At 44.3% G+C, this 20,290-nt stretch overlaps 1 protein-coding gene across 2 annotated transcripts in view; it reads left to right on the plus strand.

Moving 5' to 3' along the window:
• glipr2l (GLI pathogenesis-related 2, like) overlaps positions 1-19,738 on the plus strand; it is a 49,625-nt gene extending 29,887 nt beyond the window's left edge. For both annotated transcript variants that reach the window (XM_078538671.1, XM_078538672.1), the window contains exon 5: positions 19,336-19,738. In XM_078538671.1, coding sequence (XP_078394797.1) covers positions 19,336-19,496 — 161 coding nt within the window. In that variant the 3' untranslated portion in view covers positions 19,497-19,738. The remainder of the gene's footprint in view (positions 1-19,335) is intronic.
• The last annotated feature ends 552 nt before the right edge of the window (positions 19,739-20,290 follow it).

Genomic DNA, 20,290 nt, shown 5'->3' on the forward strand with positions numbered 1-20,290 from the left:
ATCATAGGGTGCCCCATGTCCTGTAGGCAAGTGGTCTGTACAGATTAGGATTTGGCTGTGATTTGTAATCTTTGTTTTTGCACATGCTGTATTTCCTGCAGATGTTAAACTGGAAAATTCACATAATGCGTATAGTATTTCTAATTTAAGAGCAAAAGATAGGCCTGTCCGCTCGTCTCCATCAATTATGTTTGAGGAAAGCTGACCAGAGAGGGCTCAGTGGGTAAAGGTATCACCTGGTATGGCATGATGCCCGTTCTCTGGTGATATTGCTGATCTCAGTCAGGGTGATGATGGTCACGGTGTCAGAGTTGACTTCAATATTGCCAGTTGGAGGAGGAAAGAAACCATCCAAGGCCTGGTTTCTGATCAATTTCTGTTGGCCCTTCCTAGGAACACGTGAATGACTTTTCTGTGCGAACAGGAATGAGCCTGATTGTGCTGCCTCTGGCAGTTGAATAGCCTGGCTATATTCAGTACCTAGTTCACTTAAGAAAAATGGCCAGAATTTTATGGTTCTCTGCCAGCGGTTTTGCAGGCGGAGGGGGTGTGAGGGCATAAAATTCCCCGGGTGGCCTTCCTGTTGTCATCCTGCCCGCCCCCAACCTATCCGCAATTTTACATGGGGGTGGGGAGGAAGGAGGCTCCAAATGAGGCTCTTAAGTGCCTAATTATTGCTACTTAAGGGCTGCTTTTCTTCCGCCCTCAATTTTGAGGTTGGCGGTAGGAATTCAGAGGTAAGGGAAAGCCTGGCAGGTCACCTTCCCAGGCCTGGGTGGGAAGGGGGTGGCATCTTCATCAAGGGTCACTTCCCACACTGAGTGCCTCTCCCTCCCTCCAAAAGGCTACCCCGTGCAGGTGCTCCCTCTCCCCCAGCCAGTCCTATGCCTGATCATTTATTTTGTTTGTTATTGAATAAACATTTATCATCAAGACCCCCACCCCCTTCTGGCCTTGCCTCCCCTCCCCACTGTAAAGCTCCCTGCACTTCCTGGTCCTGGACTCCAGGGACAGGGTTTTTCGTTGAGCAGGCAGGCGCGTGCCCGACACACTCAAGCGTAAAATGACGTGCAATATTTCGGTCAGCGGGCGCGCGTGTGCGGGAATCAGCAGCATGCCCGCCAACAATTAAAAGACCTACTAAGACCATTAGCAATGTAATTGTTTTAAATTTTTCATTGCCCACCTAACCTTACGGTTGGCAGGTGGGCGAAAAGGCCATGCAGCCTTTGCGTTTTTTGCGAAACCTCATCCATGGGCGGAATGAGGTTTCGATCTGTCATTTAAAAAAATGGTAAAATTCATCCTAATTTCTGACATGTCCCTGCTCATGTGACAGAGCCACGTGAGGGGACGTGTTTTTTAACATTTCAAAAATCTTCATTTTTAATTTTCAAAACTCTCCTTCTCCCTGAGACAGCTCTGTGCCTCAGGGAGCTTTTCTAGTATGCTTCCACGCGCATGCGCAAAGTTGAGCGCTCGCCCTCCTTTCCCCCCCCTACACACAGGCAGCACTGAGCACTGCCGCACGCGTTTCGCACCGGGCAGCCTTAATTGGCCTGCCAATGGGAAATTGCGGTCCGGCCTCGATCATGGGCGGCAGTCGGCTTCCCGACTGCTCCCGCCCTCCCTCGCCCCTGCTGAGCCCACCTGATAAGGGAAGAATCTTGGCCCGGGACTTTGAATCTGGGGACTGCTCGTAGTCCCAGCCCTGGCCACTGCTGCCACTGGCACTGCTGGGACTACAGAGCCGCGCTGGCCACTCTCTGAGATGGGACTTCCTCCTGAATGAGGGGTGGAAGTCCTGTATCCAGCCAAATGGCTGTGGGGCTGCTGTGATTGATGGGAATGTATTCCCCACCAACCATTCGAGTGGCAGGGTTGGAAACCCCGCCATCCGAAAAGCCTTGCCCCTGGTTGCTTGGGTGAAGTGGTGGAGGTTTGCTGGGCCCCTAGAATTATATGCCAGCATGAGTGAAAGCCTTTAGGAGAAGAGGTGGGAAATGTAGGAAGCTGACTGCTGCTTCCTAGAGTATGACTGGGATGACTGCAACATTGCTGTATTGCATGATGTTCGACAGTTAGAGTTGACACAAGGTCTATACAGCAATTACACTTTCCATGTATTAGTAGTGTGATAATTTTAAAATAGGACTCCAGAATGACTGTAATGGAGTTGCTGGTTCATCTCCCTGGGCCTGCAGCCAAACTTTACTGTCACGTCACAAAGCTGCCTGTTTCACAGCCTCTCCTAAAAGTGACTCATGGGGAGACAAATTGGAACAGTTAGATACAGTTCAGCAATGGCTCCTTCTCAAAGCCAAAAGCTTCAGCTATTTCAGCATTACATTGATCTTTAGAGGAAAATATTTAATCTTGGTCTATAGCTTTGTGGCCAGATTTATCCTTTTTCCTTGCTGCATTTCCAGTATCAGATTGTCCATGTTTTCTTTTACTGTAAATAGTTCACATTCATTCTATGGCCTGTACCCTCCTCGCTATCAATCAGAGCACCATGAAATGGACATAAATTCGAGTCAGATGAGCTGAATAGGTCATGTTGCGATCACTTGATGTTCTCCAGCTGCTGGTTAGCATCAGAATTCAGTTTGGAAAGTGGAATTAAAATGAAATGTTTACTATTTTAAAGAAAATACTCCAAATGAAATCCTGAAAGTGAAATATCCAAAATGGTGCAGCAGGAAATGTTTGTAGGAATTAACTACAAGCCTATCCTTGCAGATGTGACATACGACATCACCTCAGCAAGCTGTGAGCTATGGCCTTGATGCTCTGAAACGAATGCAGGCAATTCTTTCTGAGTGGGATCACGATGACTAATTCTTCCTCCCACTCCCTCATCTCCACACACAAAACAGAAACATTGGAACTGTGGACTCTTGTGAATTTGATACAAGCTCCACCTGATTCACTGGCATCAGTGCCACAATCTAGAGTGCACTTGTCCTGGAAAATATTCCTGGTTCAGTTAATTTTCTTTTGGAATACTAATGACCAACAAAATTAATTAATTGGCGGGAAAACTTTGAAACATCCTGAGGGCGCAAAAGGCATTTTCTCTCTTCCAAGTTGTTTCTTTAAATCCTGGAGTCATGGGAACAGGGCGAATTCTGAGGGGAGAAATTCTGAACTGTTTCTCATTGGGTACCGATCCTGCACCCTGAAGCCAATAAGCCTGTTTGGTAATTTCAAGCAGCACATGAACTCAAGTGCACAAACAGGAATGTGGCTGAAATGTCCTGTTAGAATCTCTGCCGTTGAATAAACTTTTATGGACAACTTTCCACGGAGCATTGATGATCTTCTTATTCACTATGGATTTCAGTGCCAGTGAGGAGGTTCTGCTCAGAACCATTCTTCCCAAGATGTGGGAATGGAGCTCCTATTTCTTTCCCGGGTGTCGGCTCACAAGGTACCACATAGGATGGGATTTGTCAGATGAAGGGATTTCACGTTCTACCATCCGAAGAATCGGTGGAAATGCATCCCTGCTGATCACAGGAGCTCCTTGGCCATTTAATGATCCGAGGAGTGTTAATTGGTTGGCGAGGGCACTTCAGTGCCTCCCTTGGGTGGATGTCATGCCTCCGAAAGCTGCCGCCAATGTGATTGTAGTCCCTGCAGCACCAGTAGCAACAGTGGTCAGGAATGGGGCTACAAACAGTCCTCAGGTTCTGTGTCCTGAATCCAAGACCAGGTGACGGTAAAGGGACCTCTCAGTGGGGATGGGAGTTTAGGCTGGGGGCTGGGGGGGTGGTGGCGGAGTGGGGCAGTCTGGAGAAGGAGTTGGGGGTCTTGATGGAGAGGCCAGGGGTGAGGCAGCCCTTGGGGAGAGGGTATACCTAAAGTGGAAAGGGGCCCTTGAGGGAGGCACCTTCCCCCTTCCTGCCCCAAGCCCGAGCAGGGTGACCTGCCAGGCTTCCCGACCACTAAACTCCTCCCACCAACATTGAGATTAAGGCTGGGCGAGAAGTGCCCCTTAAGTGTCCATTAATTATCAAGGGATAGTGGGAAAGTGAAATTGAGTTTGAGCATTTGCCATGATTCTATTGAATGATCAAAGGGGCTCGAGGGGCTGTATGGTCTACTCCTGCTTCTACTTCTTACGTTGTTATGTTCTTTCCCCATCATAGCAATGTGTCCTCTCCATATCTGAACCATCTCCTCCCTGAAAATTTCTCAGTGTTCAGTTATTATTTTGTCCAGCATTTGTTCCCAATCCACCTGGGCCAGGTTCCTTTTCAACTCACTGAAGTTAGCCCTCCTCTAGTCAAGTACTTTAATGATTGTCCTTTTCCATTAGTATTCTGAACCTGTTTTAAAGAGAATTACATTGTATTTACAGCACCGAAACAGGCTATTCAACACAGTGGCTCCATTCCAGTGTTTATACCCTATGAGTCTCCCCCTACCCTTCTTCATCTAAACCCATCAATATATCCCTCTATTCCTTTTTCCCTCATCCGTTTATCTAGCTTCTTCTTAAATGCTAGTCTCCTCATCTGCTCCTTGTAGCAACTTGCACATTCTAACTACCCTCTGGTTAAAAAGGTTTCTCCTGAGTTTGCTATTGGATTTATTAGTGACTGTTTTACATTTATGGTCCTAGTTCTGGTCATCCACAGAAGTGAAAACATGTTCTCTAATTCCACTCTATCAAAGATCACCCCTCAGTCTTCTCTTTTCTAAAGAAAGGAGCCCTAGCCTGTTCAATCTTTCTGATAGGTATAACCTCTCATGGACACTTATCTTCTATATGATGTGATCTCTACTCCAGTCAAGAATCTGAAGTCCCTCTTGAAGGCATTCAGAGAGTTGGCACCGAGCACACCAGACAACAAAGGTTACTTATTGCAGACTATTCAGTCATGTTCCACATTGATGACATATGCAAGGCTGCTGCATGGAGCAGTCCTCGCACATTTACTGCTTGTATGAATTTAATTGCAGCACATGATACTGTCTCTTTTATGACAGCTATGCTGTGATCTCTTTCCTAATATTTGCTTTGTTACCATGATGCGTGAAGGATGTGTACTTGAGAAGAAAGGCGAATTACCTGCCTGGAAAGGGCATCTTCATTCTTGTAATAATAAACATCTTCCAAACATCACAGTGTGCCCCCTCCCCACCAATCCCAATTCCAAGGGTTCTGTGGGATATTATTTTTGGGAGGCAAGTGATCAGTTTTAGCTGAGCTTCAAATCAAAAGACCTGGTGCAATGATGCATTTCCTGGGCTTTATGCAACCTGGGAATAGGGAGTCACAAGTGGCATTCCTCGCTATGGTGTCAAAACATCATTCTTATCTATGTGCTCAGTGCCTGGGTTTCCCAGAACCTATCGGGTTAGGCTATACCACTGTGTCTGTCATAGAGTCATAAAGGTCTACAACACAGAAGAGGCCCTTCGGCCCATCGAGTCTGTGCTGGTCAAATGGTGGACATGCATACCAAGGTCCCTCTGATCCTCGGTACTTCCCAGGGTCCTACCATTCATCGTGTATTCCCGTGCCTTGTTTGTCCTGCCCAAGTGCATCATTTCACACTTATCCGGATTAAATTCCATTTGCCACTGATCAGCCCATCTGACCAGTCCATCTTTATCCTCCTGTAATCTAAGGCTATTCTCCTCACTATTTACCACCCCACCAATTTTCATGTCATCCGCAAACTTACTGATCAACCCTCCTACATTCAAGTCTAAATCGTTTGTATATACCACAAACAACAAGAGACCCAACACCGATCCCTGTGGAACCCCACTGGACACAGGCATCCAGTCACAAAAGCACCCCTCGAACATCGCCTTCTACTTCCTGCCAATCAGCCAATTCTGGAGCCAATTTGCTAATTTGCCTTGGATCACATGGGCTCTTACCTTCATTATCAGTCTTCCATGCGGGACCTTATCAAAAGCCTTGCTGAAGTCCAATGCATTGCCCTCATCTACACACCTGGTCACCTCTTCGAAAAATTCAATCAAATTGGTCAAACCTGACCTCCCCTTAACAAAACTATGCTGACTGTCCTTGATTAATCTCTGCCTCTCCAAGTGTAGATTAATTCTGTCCCTCAGAATTGCTTCCAATAGTTTCCCCACCACTGAGGTTAGACTGACTGGCCTGTAGTTCCCTGGTTTATCCCATCCTCCCTTCTTGAATAACGGTACCACATTGGCTGTCCTCCAGTCCTCTGGCACCTCTCCTGTGGCCAGAGAGGTATTGAAAATTATTGCCAGCGCCCCTGCTATCTCCTCCCTTGCCTCACTCAACAGTCTGCGATACATTTCATCCGGGTCTTGAGATTTATCTACTTTAAAGCCTGCCAGACCACTTAGAACCTCCTCCCTTTCTATGCTAATTTCCTTAATTATATCACAGTCCTTCTGCCTGGTTTCCATACCCATGTCGTCCCTCTCACTTGTGAACACCGACACATAGTATTCATTTAGAACCCTACCTACATCTTCCGGCTCCACACACAAATTACCACTATGGTCCTTAATGGGCCCTACTCTCTCCCTAGTTATCCTCTTACTCTTAATGTACTTGTAAAATAACTTTGGATATTCCTTTATTTTACCTGCCAATGTTTTCTCATGCCCCCTTTTTGCTCTCCTAATTTTCTTTTTAAGTTCCCCCCTACACATTCCTCTAGGACTTCCGCTGTTTTGAGCCCTCGGTATCTGCCATAAGCCTCCCTTTTTCTCTTTATCCAAACATGTATATCCCTCGACATCCAGGGTTCCTTGAATTTGTTGGTCCCGCCCTTTATCTTTACTGAAATATGTTGGCCCTTTACTCTCCCTATTTCCTTCTTGAATGAGTCCCACTGCTCTGACGCAGATTTACCTAAAAGTAGCTGCTCCCAGTCCACTCTGGCCAAATCATATCTGTCATTAAAGCATAGAATCTTACAGCACAAAAGGAGGTCACTTGGCCCATTGTGCTAGCTCGTTGAAAGAGCTGTCTGATTAAGCCCACTTGACTGCTCTTTTCCTGTAGGCCTAAAAATCTTCCTGTCTGATTACTTGTCCGATTTCTTTTTGCAAGTGTCATGTCACTTGAAGAATGAGGAAGACCTTACAAAATGAAAAAGAGTCTGAAGAAGAGTCATATGGATTCAAAATGTTAACTCTGTTTCTCTCTGCACAGATGCTGCCAGACCTGCTGAGTTTTTCCAGTATTTTTTTGTTCTTATGTCAGATTTCCAGCATCCGCAGCATTTTGCTTTCAGCTTACAAAATGGATCTTCCCCTGTGCAGCTCCCCCGCTATTTTCCTGCTGCCTCCCACCCTGTCTCCACTGTCGTGGGGCAATCCAGCCCAGCGTTTCAGATCATTCACTTCTCATCAGAATTGACAAAAATTGGGGGCATAATTGGCTTTAAACAAGTACAGGGAAAGGAGGGGGAGAAGAATAAAGAACAAAAGCAAAGCTCTGTGCCAGATAGAAAATGGATTGTTCACTGGCACCGAGCCAGAATCATGAGTCATTCTCTGCATAAGTATACTGTTGCCATTAATAGTTTCTGGTGAGGTTTCAATATACATTTTACAACTAAACCAATAATCTTTAGTATCTTGTACAATTTCTATTGTAAAGTTAGCTCCTGAGGGAACTCTGGTGTCATAAAAATGTACATCTTAGGAGACAGAACACTTCCCTCAAAATATTAGCAGTTCACAAGGTTCCCAGCTGGAAAATATCCGGGACCTGTCAGTGGCTGAGGCTTTCCTGATTTGGAAATGGTATCGCTGGCGGTGGCATTGAGATGTCTATCATAACATGACTGCCCAAGCACTAAACGCCACATGCCACATTTTTTTCTGACCAGGGGCCAACAACGTTTTTTTTAGTGCTTCATTGGTCTTGGATACATTCTGTAGCAGTCACAAACAGAACCACTGAGCAACTAATCCTCCTTAAACTGTTGCACAATATAAACATTCCCTAATTTGTCTTTTAACCACTCTAGCTGGGTTAACATTGGCTGGAAACTGATGGGAGACCACCAAAGATGATAATATACATTACAGCAGGAAGTGAAAGTGAGAGACAAACTTTGACATGTCCTGCTACACTGTTACTGCAGCAATTCTGGAGCACCCCACCCACACACCCTCCAAACTCAAGTGGTCTTTTCAAAGCTTAACATAGCTTTCATCTGCAGTGTACACTAACAGCTAAATTTTCAGCCCCAGTTGGGGCTTGGATCAGAGGTGGGCGGGATTGAAAATTAGACCTGCCGGCCAGTTGACCAGCTCCATTGTGTCTCTGGGACATTTTTGCAGAGGTGGGATTTGGACCGGGCAGGTGTTACAGTTATGAGATTCAAAAGATTGTTATGTTTTAGGACTGTGTTTTCAATTTAAGGTCAAATGAAGAGGGTCATGTGACCTGTTCTGAAGTCTGCCCGATAGCAAGCCTGAGTGGTTTGATTGTTAGAAATTAACTGGGGGATGGGGGGAAGATTGTTTTAGTGGGAAGAAGGTACAAGGCGAATACGCTTGGGGCAAATAGCGGTGCCTGTATGCTAACAGTGGATAGACTGTGCATCTCCAAAGTCCCAGAAAGTAGTGGAGAATATTGAGTTGTCAACAGTTGTGCTTTAAACTGTCAATTTAGTTTCAAGCTGAAAGAGAGTTGGGTTCTTAAGGATAGCTTATCAGCATTTCTACCTGGATTCAAGGCCCATGTGATTCACGTTGCATGGAAATGGGCTTGAATGAGGAAGGATCTCTAAAATACCCCTGAAAACTCACAGACAGTTAGTCTTCCAGGGTCCAGGAAAGTGAGAGCACCTGGAGGCCAAGGTGGCCTGGCTCACTGTGACAGAATGCGGAATGTGGAAGCTCATGCTTGGATTGAAAAAACCAAATTCATGAGGAATTAAAATGAAGCTGGAAGATTTGCCTAGCTTGTGCTAGAGGGAGGATCTCCAGAATTACTCTCACCTTGAAGGACAGTTCTGAGGTTAAAGGTGACTAGGCTGAGAAACAAAAACAACAGAAGCAAACTCTCTGGAGTTAAGAATCATTTTGGACTAATTCTGGAAGAATTGAATGTCTACTTAAACGACAATGCAAGGTATACCTGATAGTATCTTTTTCGCTTGAGATAAAAATAAGAAAGGCGATATGCCATTCTGTACTTTAAAATATAGGTTGCCCACAAAAGTAGTGTTTGGTCGTAGTGCTTTTAGTCTATTTGTTACAGTGAATGTCTTAAAATGTGACATCTTGATGTGCCATTCTTTCGGCTATTAACTGGAAGTTTGAATTTCTTATTAAAAGTTATTTGTCTCCATGGGGATCATAATACAGGGCTACATAGGAACTTAGGAGCAGGAGTAGGCCATTTTTCCCCTTAAGCATGCTCCCCCATTCAAATAGATCCTAGCTGATCTTCTAACTTATTACCATTTCCGACGCTATCCCCATATCCCTTGATATCTTTAATATCTAGAAATCTATTGAACATACTCAATGACTAAGCCTCCACAGCTCTCTAGGGTAGAGAATTCCAAAGTTTCACCACCCTCTGAGTGAAGAAATTCCTCTTCACTTTAGTCCTAAATGGTCTGCCTCTTATTCTGAGAACATGTCCCCTGCATCTAGACCCCCCAGCCAGGAGCAACAGCTTTCCTGCACCTACCCTGTCGAGCCCTGTAAGAATTTTATATGTTTAAATGAGATCACCTCTCATTCTTTTAAACTCTTTACTAAACTCTAAACTTTAAAAAGAGACTACAGGCTCAATCTCTCCTCATAGGACAATCCGTCCATCCCAGGATTGCTTGAAGCAAACACGAAGACAGCAGCTTGTCACTGAGTGCAGATAGACACAAAGTGTGAGTTTGGGGATTTGGTGAGTGAGGGAATTTGGTGCAATGGGGGGGAGGGAGGAGGTGCTGTTCACTTAAGCAACTACCTTATAAAAAAACTTCATAAAAGAGTACAAGAGTGGCAGGCCAGGCAACTTCACAAAAGAGCTAGCTTAGTCGAATGAGAGGTGACCTTATTAAAACATATAAGCTTCTTAGGGGGCTTGACAGTGTAGATGCTGAGAGGTTGTTTGCCCTTGCGGGAGAGTCGAGGACCAGAGGACATAATCTCAGCATATCGGGTCGCCCATTTAAAACAGAGATGAGGAGGAATTTCTTCTCTCAGAGGGTAGTCAGTCTGTGGAATTCTTTACCGCAGAGGGTTGTAGAAGCTGAGTCGTTAAGTGTATTTAAGGCAGAGATAGACAGATTTTTAATCAGTAAGGGAATCAAGGGTTATAGGGAAAATGCAGGAAAGTGGAGTGGAGGATTATCAGATCAGCCATGATCTCATTGAATGGCGGAGCAGACCTGATGGGCCAAATAGCCTACTTCTGCACCTACATCTTATGGTTTTATGGTCTTAGTCGTGACTTCAGAGGGGACCAACCAAGTTCTGAAAAGGTTGTGTGACGTCACAGAAAAACAGCTAGTTGATTGGTTGGTGAGCATTTTTCTCATTTACCTTTCGAAACTCGGGTAATTTTAGTAATTGTAAGATTTGATTAGTAGTAATAAGGTTTTCTAATAGTAGTAAAGCTTATTAGATTGGCTGGTGAATATTCCCTATTTATCGTAACTGGGGAATTTCAATCAGGTAAGTAGAACATTAATTGAAATAGTAAGAATTTAAGCACAGGCAGGGCTAGAGACATTAATTATTTTACTGATTAAATTTTAATTAATTAATTAAACATTATAAAAATGGCAGGGCAGATGATGTGTGGCGGCTGCAGAATGTAGAAGCTTGTGGACACCAGTGTGATCCAAGGCAAACAGGCCTGCCGTAACTGTCTGCGGTTGAAGAAATCTGGCTCAGAGTCATTGGGCTGGAGGCTGAGCTGGAGACACCACGATGCCTCAGGGAGGGGGAGAAATGCCTGGACATTTTGTTCCAGGAGACAGTCACACCCTTAGGATAGGGTTGTCTGGTTTGGTCCATGGTCAGGGACAGGAAGGTGTGATTGCGAGCGAGGCAGGTAAGGGAATCAAGAAGGTAGAAGTGGAGGAGCCTCAGTCTTTGCAATTATCCAACAGATTCAAGGTTCTTGCAGTCTGTATGGACGAAAGTGATTCCTGCAGGGTGGTTGAGCGTACTGATCATGGCACCATGGGGGGAGTTTATATGAATGTAGGTAGTAGGGGACAGTATAGTCAGGGAGATAGACACAGTTCACTGTAGCCAGGAGCGAGGGTCCAGAAGACTGTGTGGCCTTCCCGGTGCTAGGGTTTGGGGCATATGCTCTGGGCTGGAGGGGAACTTGCAGTGGGAGGGGGAGGATCCAGTTGTTGTGATCCACATAGGTATCAATGACATGGGTAGGACCAGGAAAGGGGGTATGAGCAGTTAGGGGCTAAATTAAAAAAGATGAAACTCAAAGGTAATAATCTCTGGATTATTACCTGAGCCACGAGCAAATTGGTTTAGGATACATAAGATTAGAGAGTTAAATGTGTGGCTCAAAGATTGATTTGGGAGGAATTAGTTTTGCTTTCTGAGACACTGGAACCAGTACTGAGGAAAGAGGGTCTGTACCATTGAGATATTGTTTACCTGAACCGTTCTGGGACCAGTTTTCTGGCGAGTCATATAACTAGGGTGGTAGGGAGAGATTTTAACTAAATTGTGGGGTGAGGGATCATGTGAGGGAAGATGTGATAAATTAAAGAGAGGAGAAAGCAAGATAGCAATTAGGGAATTAGCAATCAGAGTGTGGCAGGAAGGGACAGAGTGTACAAACTTAAGAGTGTGCCAGATAAGGCTAGAGGTTGCGAAAATAATAAAAAGACAGAATTAATGGCACTCTATCTGAATGCACACAGCACTCGAAACAAGGTAGATGAGTTGACAGCACAAATAGAAGTAAACAGGTATGACCTAACTGTCATTATGGAGATGTGGCTGCAGGGTGGCCAAGGCTGGGAACTGAATATTGAAGGGTATTTGACATTTAAGAAGGATAGGCAAAAAGGAAAAGGAGGATGAGATCAGTACATTAGTGAGCAAGGATTTTAGATCAGAACATCAAGATGTAGAATCAGTTTGGCTAGCACTAAGAAGCAGGTAGAAGTTGTTTATAGGCCCCCAAACAGTAACGATGATGTAGAGCACTGTGTAAATCAGGAGTTTAGAGGTGATTGTCACAAGGATAACACAGTAATCATGGGGGACTTCAATCTACAGATAGACTGGGTAAACTGAATGAGCTAATCCTGGAGGGGACAAATTCCTGGAATGTATATGAGATGGTTTCTAGAACAGTATGGCGAGGAACCAAATAGGGAACTGTGCAATGAGAAAGGGCAAATTAATAACCTTACTGTAAAGGAATCTTTAGGAAAGAGTAACCAGAATACGGTAGCATTTTACATAAAGTTTGAAAGTGATGTAGTTTAATCAGTAAATTGGCTGAAGTAGATTGGGGAACTACATGGAAAGGTACTCGATGGAGTTTAGAAGGATGAGGGGGGATCTGATTGAAACTTACAGAATACTGAAAGGCCTGGATAGAGTGGACATGGGGAAGATGTTTCCATTAGTAGGAGAGACTAGAACCCGAGGGCACAGCCTCAGAGTAAAGGGAAGACCTTTTAGAACAGAGATGAGGAGAAACTTCTTTAGCCAGAGAGTGGTGAATCTATGGAATTCATTGCCACAGAAGGCTGTGGAGGCCAGGTCATTGAGTGTATTTAAGACCGAGATAGATAGGTTCTTGATTGGTAAGGGGATCAAAGGTTACAAGGAGAAGGCGGGAGAATGGGGTTGAGAAACTTATCAGCCATGATTGAATGGCAGAGCAGACTCGATGGGCCGAATGGCCTAACTTCTGCTCCTATGTCTTATGGTCTTATGGTATGATGGTAGACAGGCAATGGCTGGCATTTAAAGAATTAATACATGGTTCACAACAAATTTAAGGCACAAAAAAAACCAGCAGCAAAAGTGATCCAACCATGGCTAGCAAGAGAAGTTAAAGATTGTATACGGTCAAATGAAAAGGCTTATTAAGTTGCCAAAAAGTGTGGTAAGCCTGAGGAATAGGAGCATTTTAGAGTTTAGCAAAGGAGGAGCAAGAAACTGATAAAGAAAGAGAAAATAGAATATGAAACTAGTGAGAAACATAAAAACAAACTGTAAAATCTTCTATAGATGTGTAAAAAGGAAAAGATTTGCAAATACAAATGTGGGCCTATCACAGGCAGACAGGAGAATTTATAACAGGGAATAAGGAGATGGTAAAGTAACTGAGCAAACGCTTCATACGGGATTTTCTGGTCCTGCCCGTGATGATTCCCGGCACTGGCGGGACTGGAAAACACCGGGCAATGTGTCTGTCTTCAAGGAGGAAAATACAAAAAAACCTCCCTTAAATATTAGGGAACCAAGGGACTACCGAGATTGAGGACCTGAAAGAAATTAGTATCAGTAAAAAAGGAGTACTGGAAAAATGAATGAGACTGAAAGTTGATAACTCCCCTGGACCTTATAATCTACATCCCAGAGTGTTGAAAGAGGTGGCTGCACAGATAGTGGATGCATTGGTGATCATCTTCCAAAATTCCATAGATTCTGGAGCACTTCCTGCAAATCGAAAGGTGGCAAATGTAACTCCACTATTTAAGAAAGGAGGGAGAGAGAAAACAGGGAACTACAGGCTTGTTAGCCTAACATCAGTAGTAAGGAAAATGCTGGAATCTATTAGAAAGGATGTGATAAATGGACACTGAAAACACAATTATAGGATTGGGCAGAATCAAATGGATTTATGAAAGGCAAATCATGTTTGACAAACCCATTAGAAATTTTTGAGACTGTTACTGGCAGAATAGATAAGGGGGAACCAGTGGATGTGGTGTGTTTGAATTTTCAGAAGGCTTTCGATAAGGTTCCACAGGAGGTCAGTGAGTAAAATTAGAACAATGGGATTGTGGGTAATATACTGGCATAGATTGAGGATCATCTAATGGGCAGAAAACAGAGAGTAGGGATACACAGGACATTCTTATCTTGGCAGCCTGTGACTAGTGCTGTGCAACAAGGATCTGTGCTTGGGCCCCAGCTACTCACAATCTATACCACTGATTTGGATGTGCATGCTGCTGACACAAAACTTGGTGGGAATGAAAGTTGTAGGAGGATGCAAAGAGGTTTCAAGGGAATTTGCACAGGCTTAGTGAGTGGGTTAAGACCATGGCAGATGGAATATAATGTGATGAGATGGTCAAAAATCAGCTGTCATGAAACCAGTTTGCAATCATCTCCTCCACATGGTGGGCCACGTTTCCTGCTGCCGCATGTTGGGAACCTAATTTCAATACTTTAGCATCTCATCATAAGCCCTGCTCACCAGAATGAACCCGCCACACTGGATCATGCAGGCATCACCTCAACTTGTTTCACAACTGTACATAAGCAATGTGCACCTGGCGGGCTGCACTTTGTTCAGGATTTCCAGGTTTATTTGCCTACCTTGCTTAGGGCCACACTCACAGTCATCAGCGCCAGGCTTCACAGACAGCACCACAGCACTTTAAATGGGCTCACAGGCAGGTTTCTACCTACTAGAACAGCCGTAAGGTAGGGGCGGCTTTTCAATGGCTGCAGGGCTAGGGCTTGCTTGGGGAAAGGGGAGAGGTGGCCTCAGGCAAAGGAAGAGGCTGCAGGGCGAGGGCTATACTGGGGAAGGGGTGTGTGGGGGGGCACAAATTGATCTGTGCAAATGGCCTCAAGATGATGAGGGCTGAGGAGGCAGTCTTTAAAGGAGATGAGGCTAGATGGAGATGTGAGGGTGTGTGTGAGAGAGAGTGGTAATGTCCCTTGAGCTGGCAGTGAGTGAGATACCAGTGAATGTGTGATGGGCTTGTGAGTGTGTTAGTTTAGAGTGATAAGATGGTTGCCTTACCCTGGCAGCACAGATGAGATCATTCATCCGTTTTCTGCACTGGGTGGCCGACCTCTTGTGTACAGCATTGGCACTGACCACCTCTGCCACCGTCTCCCAAGCCAGAGTGGTGAGACTGATGGGCCTCCTGCGGCCAGAGCGGAAGTAGAGAACATCGTGGCGGGCCTCCACGTTGTCCAGGGGGCATCCCAGGGATGTGCCACTGAATCAGAGGGCTGCAATTTTCTTGGCCTTTTGGACCGTGTGTTCACCAGAGCAGTCTTGGGCTGCAAGCATTGAGAAGTGTGCGCGTGGCTGCAGTTTAAATATGGCGCCCTGCGTGAGGAAGCGGCGAGGTAACGGTGTGGCGGGCAATTCAGCAGCCGTCCACCAGCGAGACAGCATGTTTCCTGTGGCTGCATAATTAATGAGGCAGGAATGGGTTGATATGGCGCGAAAGCCTGCCTTTGCGGCCAGCGGGTAAAACAACTTTTTTCCTGCCCGCTACTGCACGTTGTGCAAATCTGGGATGATTCTGCCCTGGGTCTAACTCATACGCATTAAAAACAGAAGTCTTAAGTGTATCACAGACTGTACATCCAAAAGAGTCAAATAAAGCTTCAATGCTTTTCCTACCAAAACACTTTGGGCAGAATTTTGCCCTTGACGGGCGGGCGGGCCGGACCGAGTCTGCGGCGGGCGGGCAGCTCATCGCTGCCGCCAAAACGGGCCCCGCCACCATTTTAAGTGGGCGGGCCAATTAAGCGTGACATCCGGCGGGAAGCGCTATGCTCTTCCTGTGCGGGCGGGGGGTGGATTCCCTAAATGCGAGAGTGCGCTCTTTCGCGCATGCACACAAAAGAGCGCACATCTCCCTGAGGCTAAGTGCTGCCTCAGGGAGATCGCTGAAAGTTTTTGAAACTCTAAAAATAGAAAAATAAAAAAATCATTAACATGTACCCCTCATGTGATAATGTCAAACGAGATGGGACATGTTAATAAATATCACAAAAACTTTATTAAACTTTTTTAAAACAGACATGAAACCTCATCCCGCCGGTGGATGAGGTTTCATGTTTCTTCAGAAGCCCGCTGGGGCTCCTGGCCTGCCCACCAACCTTAAGGTTGGACGGGCAGGGCCTTTAATTGTTTTAACTGCCCTCAATTGGCCATTGACAGGTCGGCGGGCGGACAGCTGATCGCGATGTCCCCTCGCCTTCCTGAATATTTAAATGGGGCGGGATGACGTCACCCCACGTCATTTTTGCTTTGGCGAGTGGGCCCCGCCCCCAGCTCGCTGGCGGAATAATTCTGCCCTTTGTAACAGAATTATCCAAATTTCTTGTGACCATTGTAACTTTATAGCAATTTTCTCAAATGAGACAAAATGCATTTCAACTCCTTATTGAATTCAGGCACTAGGCAAGTATTCCTTAACAAGTCATAACCAGGAGCTATATCTGACCCATTGTTAAGCCTGCCTGCTATTCCCTGTCCATGTAATCTGTCCAGTTCAAATTTCTGGCTTTTTTTTCTCTTTGTAATTCAAGGCTTTCCTCTTTTACTCCTTGAAATTCTAATTCAAGTTTTCATATTTCTTTTTCTCTTTTCTTCTCCGGTTCAAATTTTTTCATTTCTCTTTCCTTCTCGAGCTCAAATTTTTGCTTTTCTCTATGTCTTTCCAATTTACGTCGATTCAATTGCAACTAAATCCTAACCAACTCCAACCTGTGCATTATCTAAATCACTTTTTTCTTCCTCAAAGTTCAAATGATGAGCCAATACCTCAACTATATCCGCTTTTGTTGCGCCCACTTTTAACTCTATTTCCAACTTTTCTGCTACTGTTAAGTTAACCCTTGTTAACTGTTGCAAGCACTCAAAGACAAACCGTCTCTTTCGAGGAAAGCTTCAGCAATAACCATTCTTAACTTTTCAATAAATACTGAAAACGTCACTGTGAAATCTTGTTTGTTTAAACTCTGGCCAAACCCAGTGTACCCGTCTCAGCCCATGGATTTGAAATCTAGCAAAGAGCCCCCGGTTTTGTTATGATCCCCTTAGAGATCGATAACTTTAAAAAGAAGTGGCTGCGTTTATTTGTGCCACAAGGCTAGGGGGAGCACTTCCTGTACATGTGCAGTTGCAGTCTCAGGGCGGGATTTTCCGGCCCTGACACTGGCAGGCATCGTCGTGGGCAGGACGGGAAAATTTGGAGAGCCATTAAAAGTCAACAGTTCTCCAAATTTTCCTGTCCTGCTCACAACAATGCCTGCCAGTGTCAGGGCCAGAAAATCCCGCCCTCAGTGTCAGTGTGCCAGCTGCATGCATTATAACAAATAAGTTGACTTGACACAGACTACAAATAAAGTTCAAGTGACCCATTTTAGGTCTGTGCAGTCCTTAACCAATTGTAAGTTCTTGTACCTAGTCCATGTAACATTTATCAACTGTTCCCTCTGCAAAATATGCCTCTGACAATGCAGTAAATAATGAAGATATATAATCAGGAAATTTCAGTAAATGGGATTTTCAATTTCCAAAACAGAGAATTGACTGTAATATTTAATTTAAAGAACTTATTGATAAATAAGTGGTCAATAAAAAAACCACTTTCACTAAAATATTTAAGAACTATTCATCACCCAATGTGGGACTTGAACGATGACCTTGGGATTAAGAGTCCCATTACGTACCAAATAAGCTATGCAAGCTGTGCAAAAAATTAAGGAAGCAGCACTGACATAAAATCTTGTTGAGATTGAGACCCCATCACCTATTGGCAACCAGAATGAATTGTTGCTGGCAAATTGTGTTTCTCTATGTACTCCAGTGAAATTGGTGCCGATCGAAACTCTTGCCTCTGACCAGAGAGACATCAGGAACAGCTGCACATGCGCCGATGGCATGTGCACCAGTTCCTGATGCCTTTCGGTTGGCAGCAGCAGTTACAGTGAAAAGAATTTTGAATTTACAGTTAATAGTTGAAAGAATGACACATTAAGATTTCACCTTGACTGAAAACACTATTAACTAAACACTGTCTTTGTAGGCAACTTATACTTTAAACCATAGAACAGAATACCCCCTTTCTTATTCTTAGCCCAATCAAGAAAATATACTTCATAGTATACTTACTGTCCTTTATATGGACATTCAATTTTCCCAGAATCAATCCCAGGTGATTCTTAGCTCCCAAGGGTTTACTTCTGTTCTTTTATTTTCTAGCCTGGTAATTTTCAATCTTAAAACTGTCTTTCACAGCGAGGTTTTCTTTTCCTGGTGAATCTCCCTGTAGCCCAAGCTAGGTGACTTTTCCAGCCTCATCTTAACTCTCTATGAATTTGATCTTTTCCACCCAATCATGAGCTCCTATCCACATTCCTGTTTGGCAAGCCACGGAAACGTTTTGGTTTCTCGCTGCTCCCTCTCTTCCAGATCCAGACAGATTCCAAAAAACTGTCTGTGATATTCATCGATATTCCAGGAAAAACTGTAACCTGATCTTTACAAAGGCTTCTTTTGCATCCTTCCCCAATGTGAATCATGGGCCTTGTATCTCGGTAGAAATGCTAATTAGATACCCTTGAGAGCACAACTCTCTTTCAGCTTGGAAGTAAATGGACAGTTTAAAACACAACTGTTTACAACCTGACATTCGCAACACTTTTTGGGTCTTTGGAGACTCAAAGTCTAACCACTGTCAGGCAGACTTCAGAACAGGTCACATGACCCCCTTCATTTTTACTTTAAATTTAAAGGTACAATCCCAAAACATAACAACCTTATAAGTCTCATAATTTAAATACTTTTCATCACAGTCCACTGCTCCTCTCAAGCTGGAAGGCCTCTGATTAGCCCTCCAGCTTTGGGAGCCTGTCCACCACCCTTAATTGGATGGAAAATCTATCTCCAGTTCAATTAAGGGTATGCACTTAAGTCACAATGAGCAACTCGTTCCCCTGGGGCTTGTTTCAGGATCTGGAAATAGACCTAACATTTGTCTCCCACCCTGGGAAGAAAATCCAGTCCTAAGTCAAAATTGATAATGTTTTGAGGGGCATTGTGAATGAAAACCTTGTTTTTCTAATTTAGTGTTTCATCTCCTGCTTCATTACAGTTAAGATTGTTTTTGAAAGATTTTTCTTTCTTTATGGTGGGCGCTAAGATTTCTTTGAGCAACGGCTCACTGTAGTTTGATACAGTGCATTGAATTGGAATGTGACTAGGTGGTGTAAGGGTGAGGGATTTTGCCTATTGATTGTGAAGCATCCAGCTGATGAGTAATTGGGCTGTGAGGGAGAAGCAGTGTATATCTCACATTGATGGTGATGTCCCCAGGGGAATCTCCTGTCCATTAACTTGTCATTTTACTTCTCCTCTAGGTCACTTTACAGCAATGATATGGAAAAGCAGCAAGAAGCTGGGCATCGGGAAAGCCTCAGCCACGGATGGATCCACATTCGTAGTAGCCAGATATTTTCCAGCTGGCAACATCATGAACCGGGGATATTTTGAGGAAAATGTTCTGCCTCCAAAGAAGTAAATGTCTAAAATTTGAAATGGACCATGAATTGGTGAAGAATGAAAGATTTGAACATTTGAACATTCAGCTACATGATTTATCGTCCAGTGATCAGGTCCTACAATGTTTTCATGTTACACTTCTTCATATAATGCTTAAAAGGACCTGTTGCTGATGCATCTGTTGTGCCTTGTTTATAAAGTACAAAACCAACCAACCACATGAAAATGGACACAAAATAAACACCAGTCTGCTGTATGACACTCCCTGCTGCTGCACAAGTATTCAGTCCACAAAACAAACCACTCTGCTGCAGGTGCTTTGTGTAATAATAACTTACTGCAGTGGATGGTATTTTAGGGCCTGTTTTTCACTGAGCACAAGACGCTTCTGTCCAAGATCACATGCTGTCATAACTTGCAAGTTACTTTTAGTAATTAATTTATTTCCCTTTAATAGTTCAGCAAGTCATTTATCCTTCCCTCCTTAGTCATTGTGTAATTATTCAGACACTCCCTGAGCATTTCACTGAAGCGTCTATAACTCACGTTTTCGTTATAACCCTAAGAATTAATGGGGGTATCCAGCCAAGGAGGAGGGGAGAGGCATCACTGCTTAGACCAATCTTGACCTCACCCACATTAACACACCCTAACCTCCATCTGGGAGTACAGGATATGATGAGGAATGGCTGATCCTTCATCTTCCTAATCCAGATGTGTGAAGCTAAATGTAGCATCATTAGTGCCATCTCTCCCTTGTTCCCTCTGGTTACTCCATATAGTGTCACAAACCTGTGTTTCAGACTGCAACTA

The sequence above is a fragment of the Cetorhinus maximus genome, chromosome 3, assembly GCF_964194155.1.
Source record: "Cetorhinus maximus chromosome 3, sCetMax3.hap1.1, whole genome shotgun sequence".
Taxonomy (NCBI): domain Eukaryota; kingdom Metazoa; phylum Chordata; class Chondrichthyes; order Lamniformes; family Cetorhinidae; genus Cetorhinus; species Cetorhinus maximus.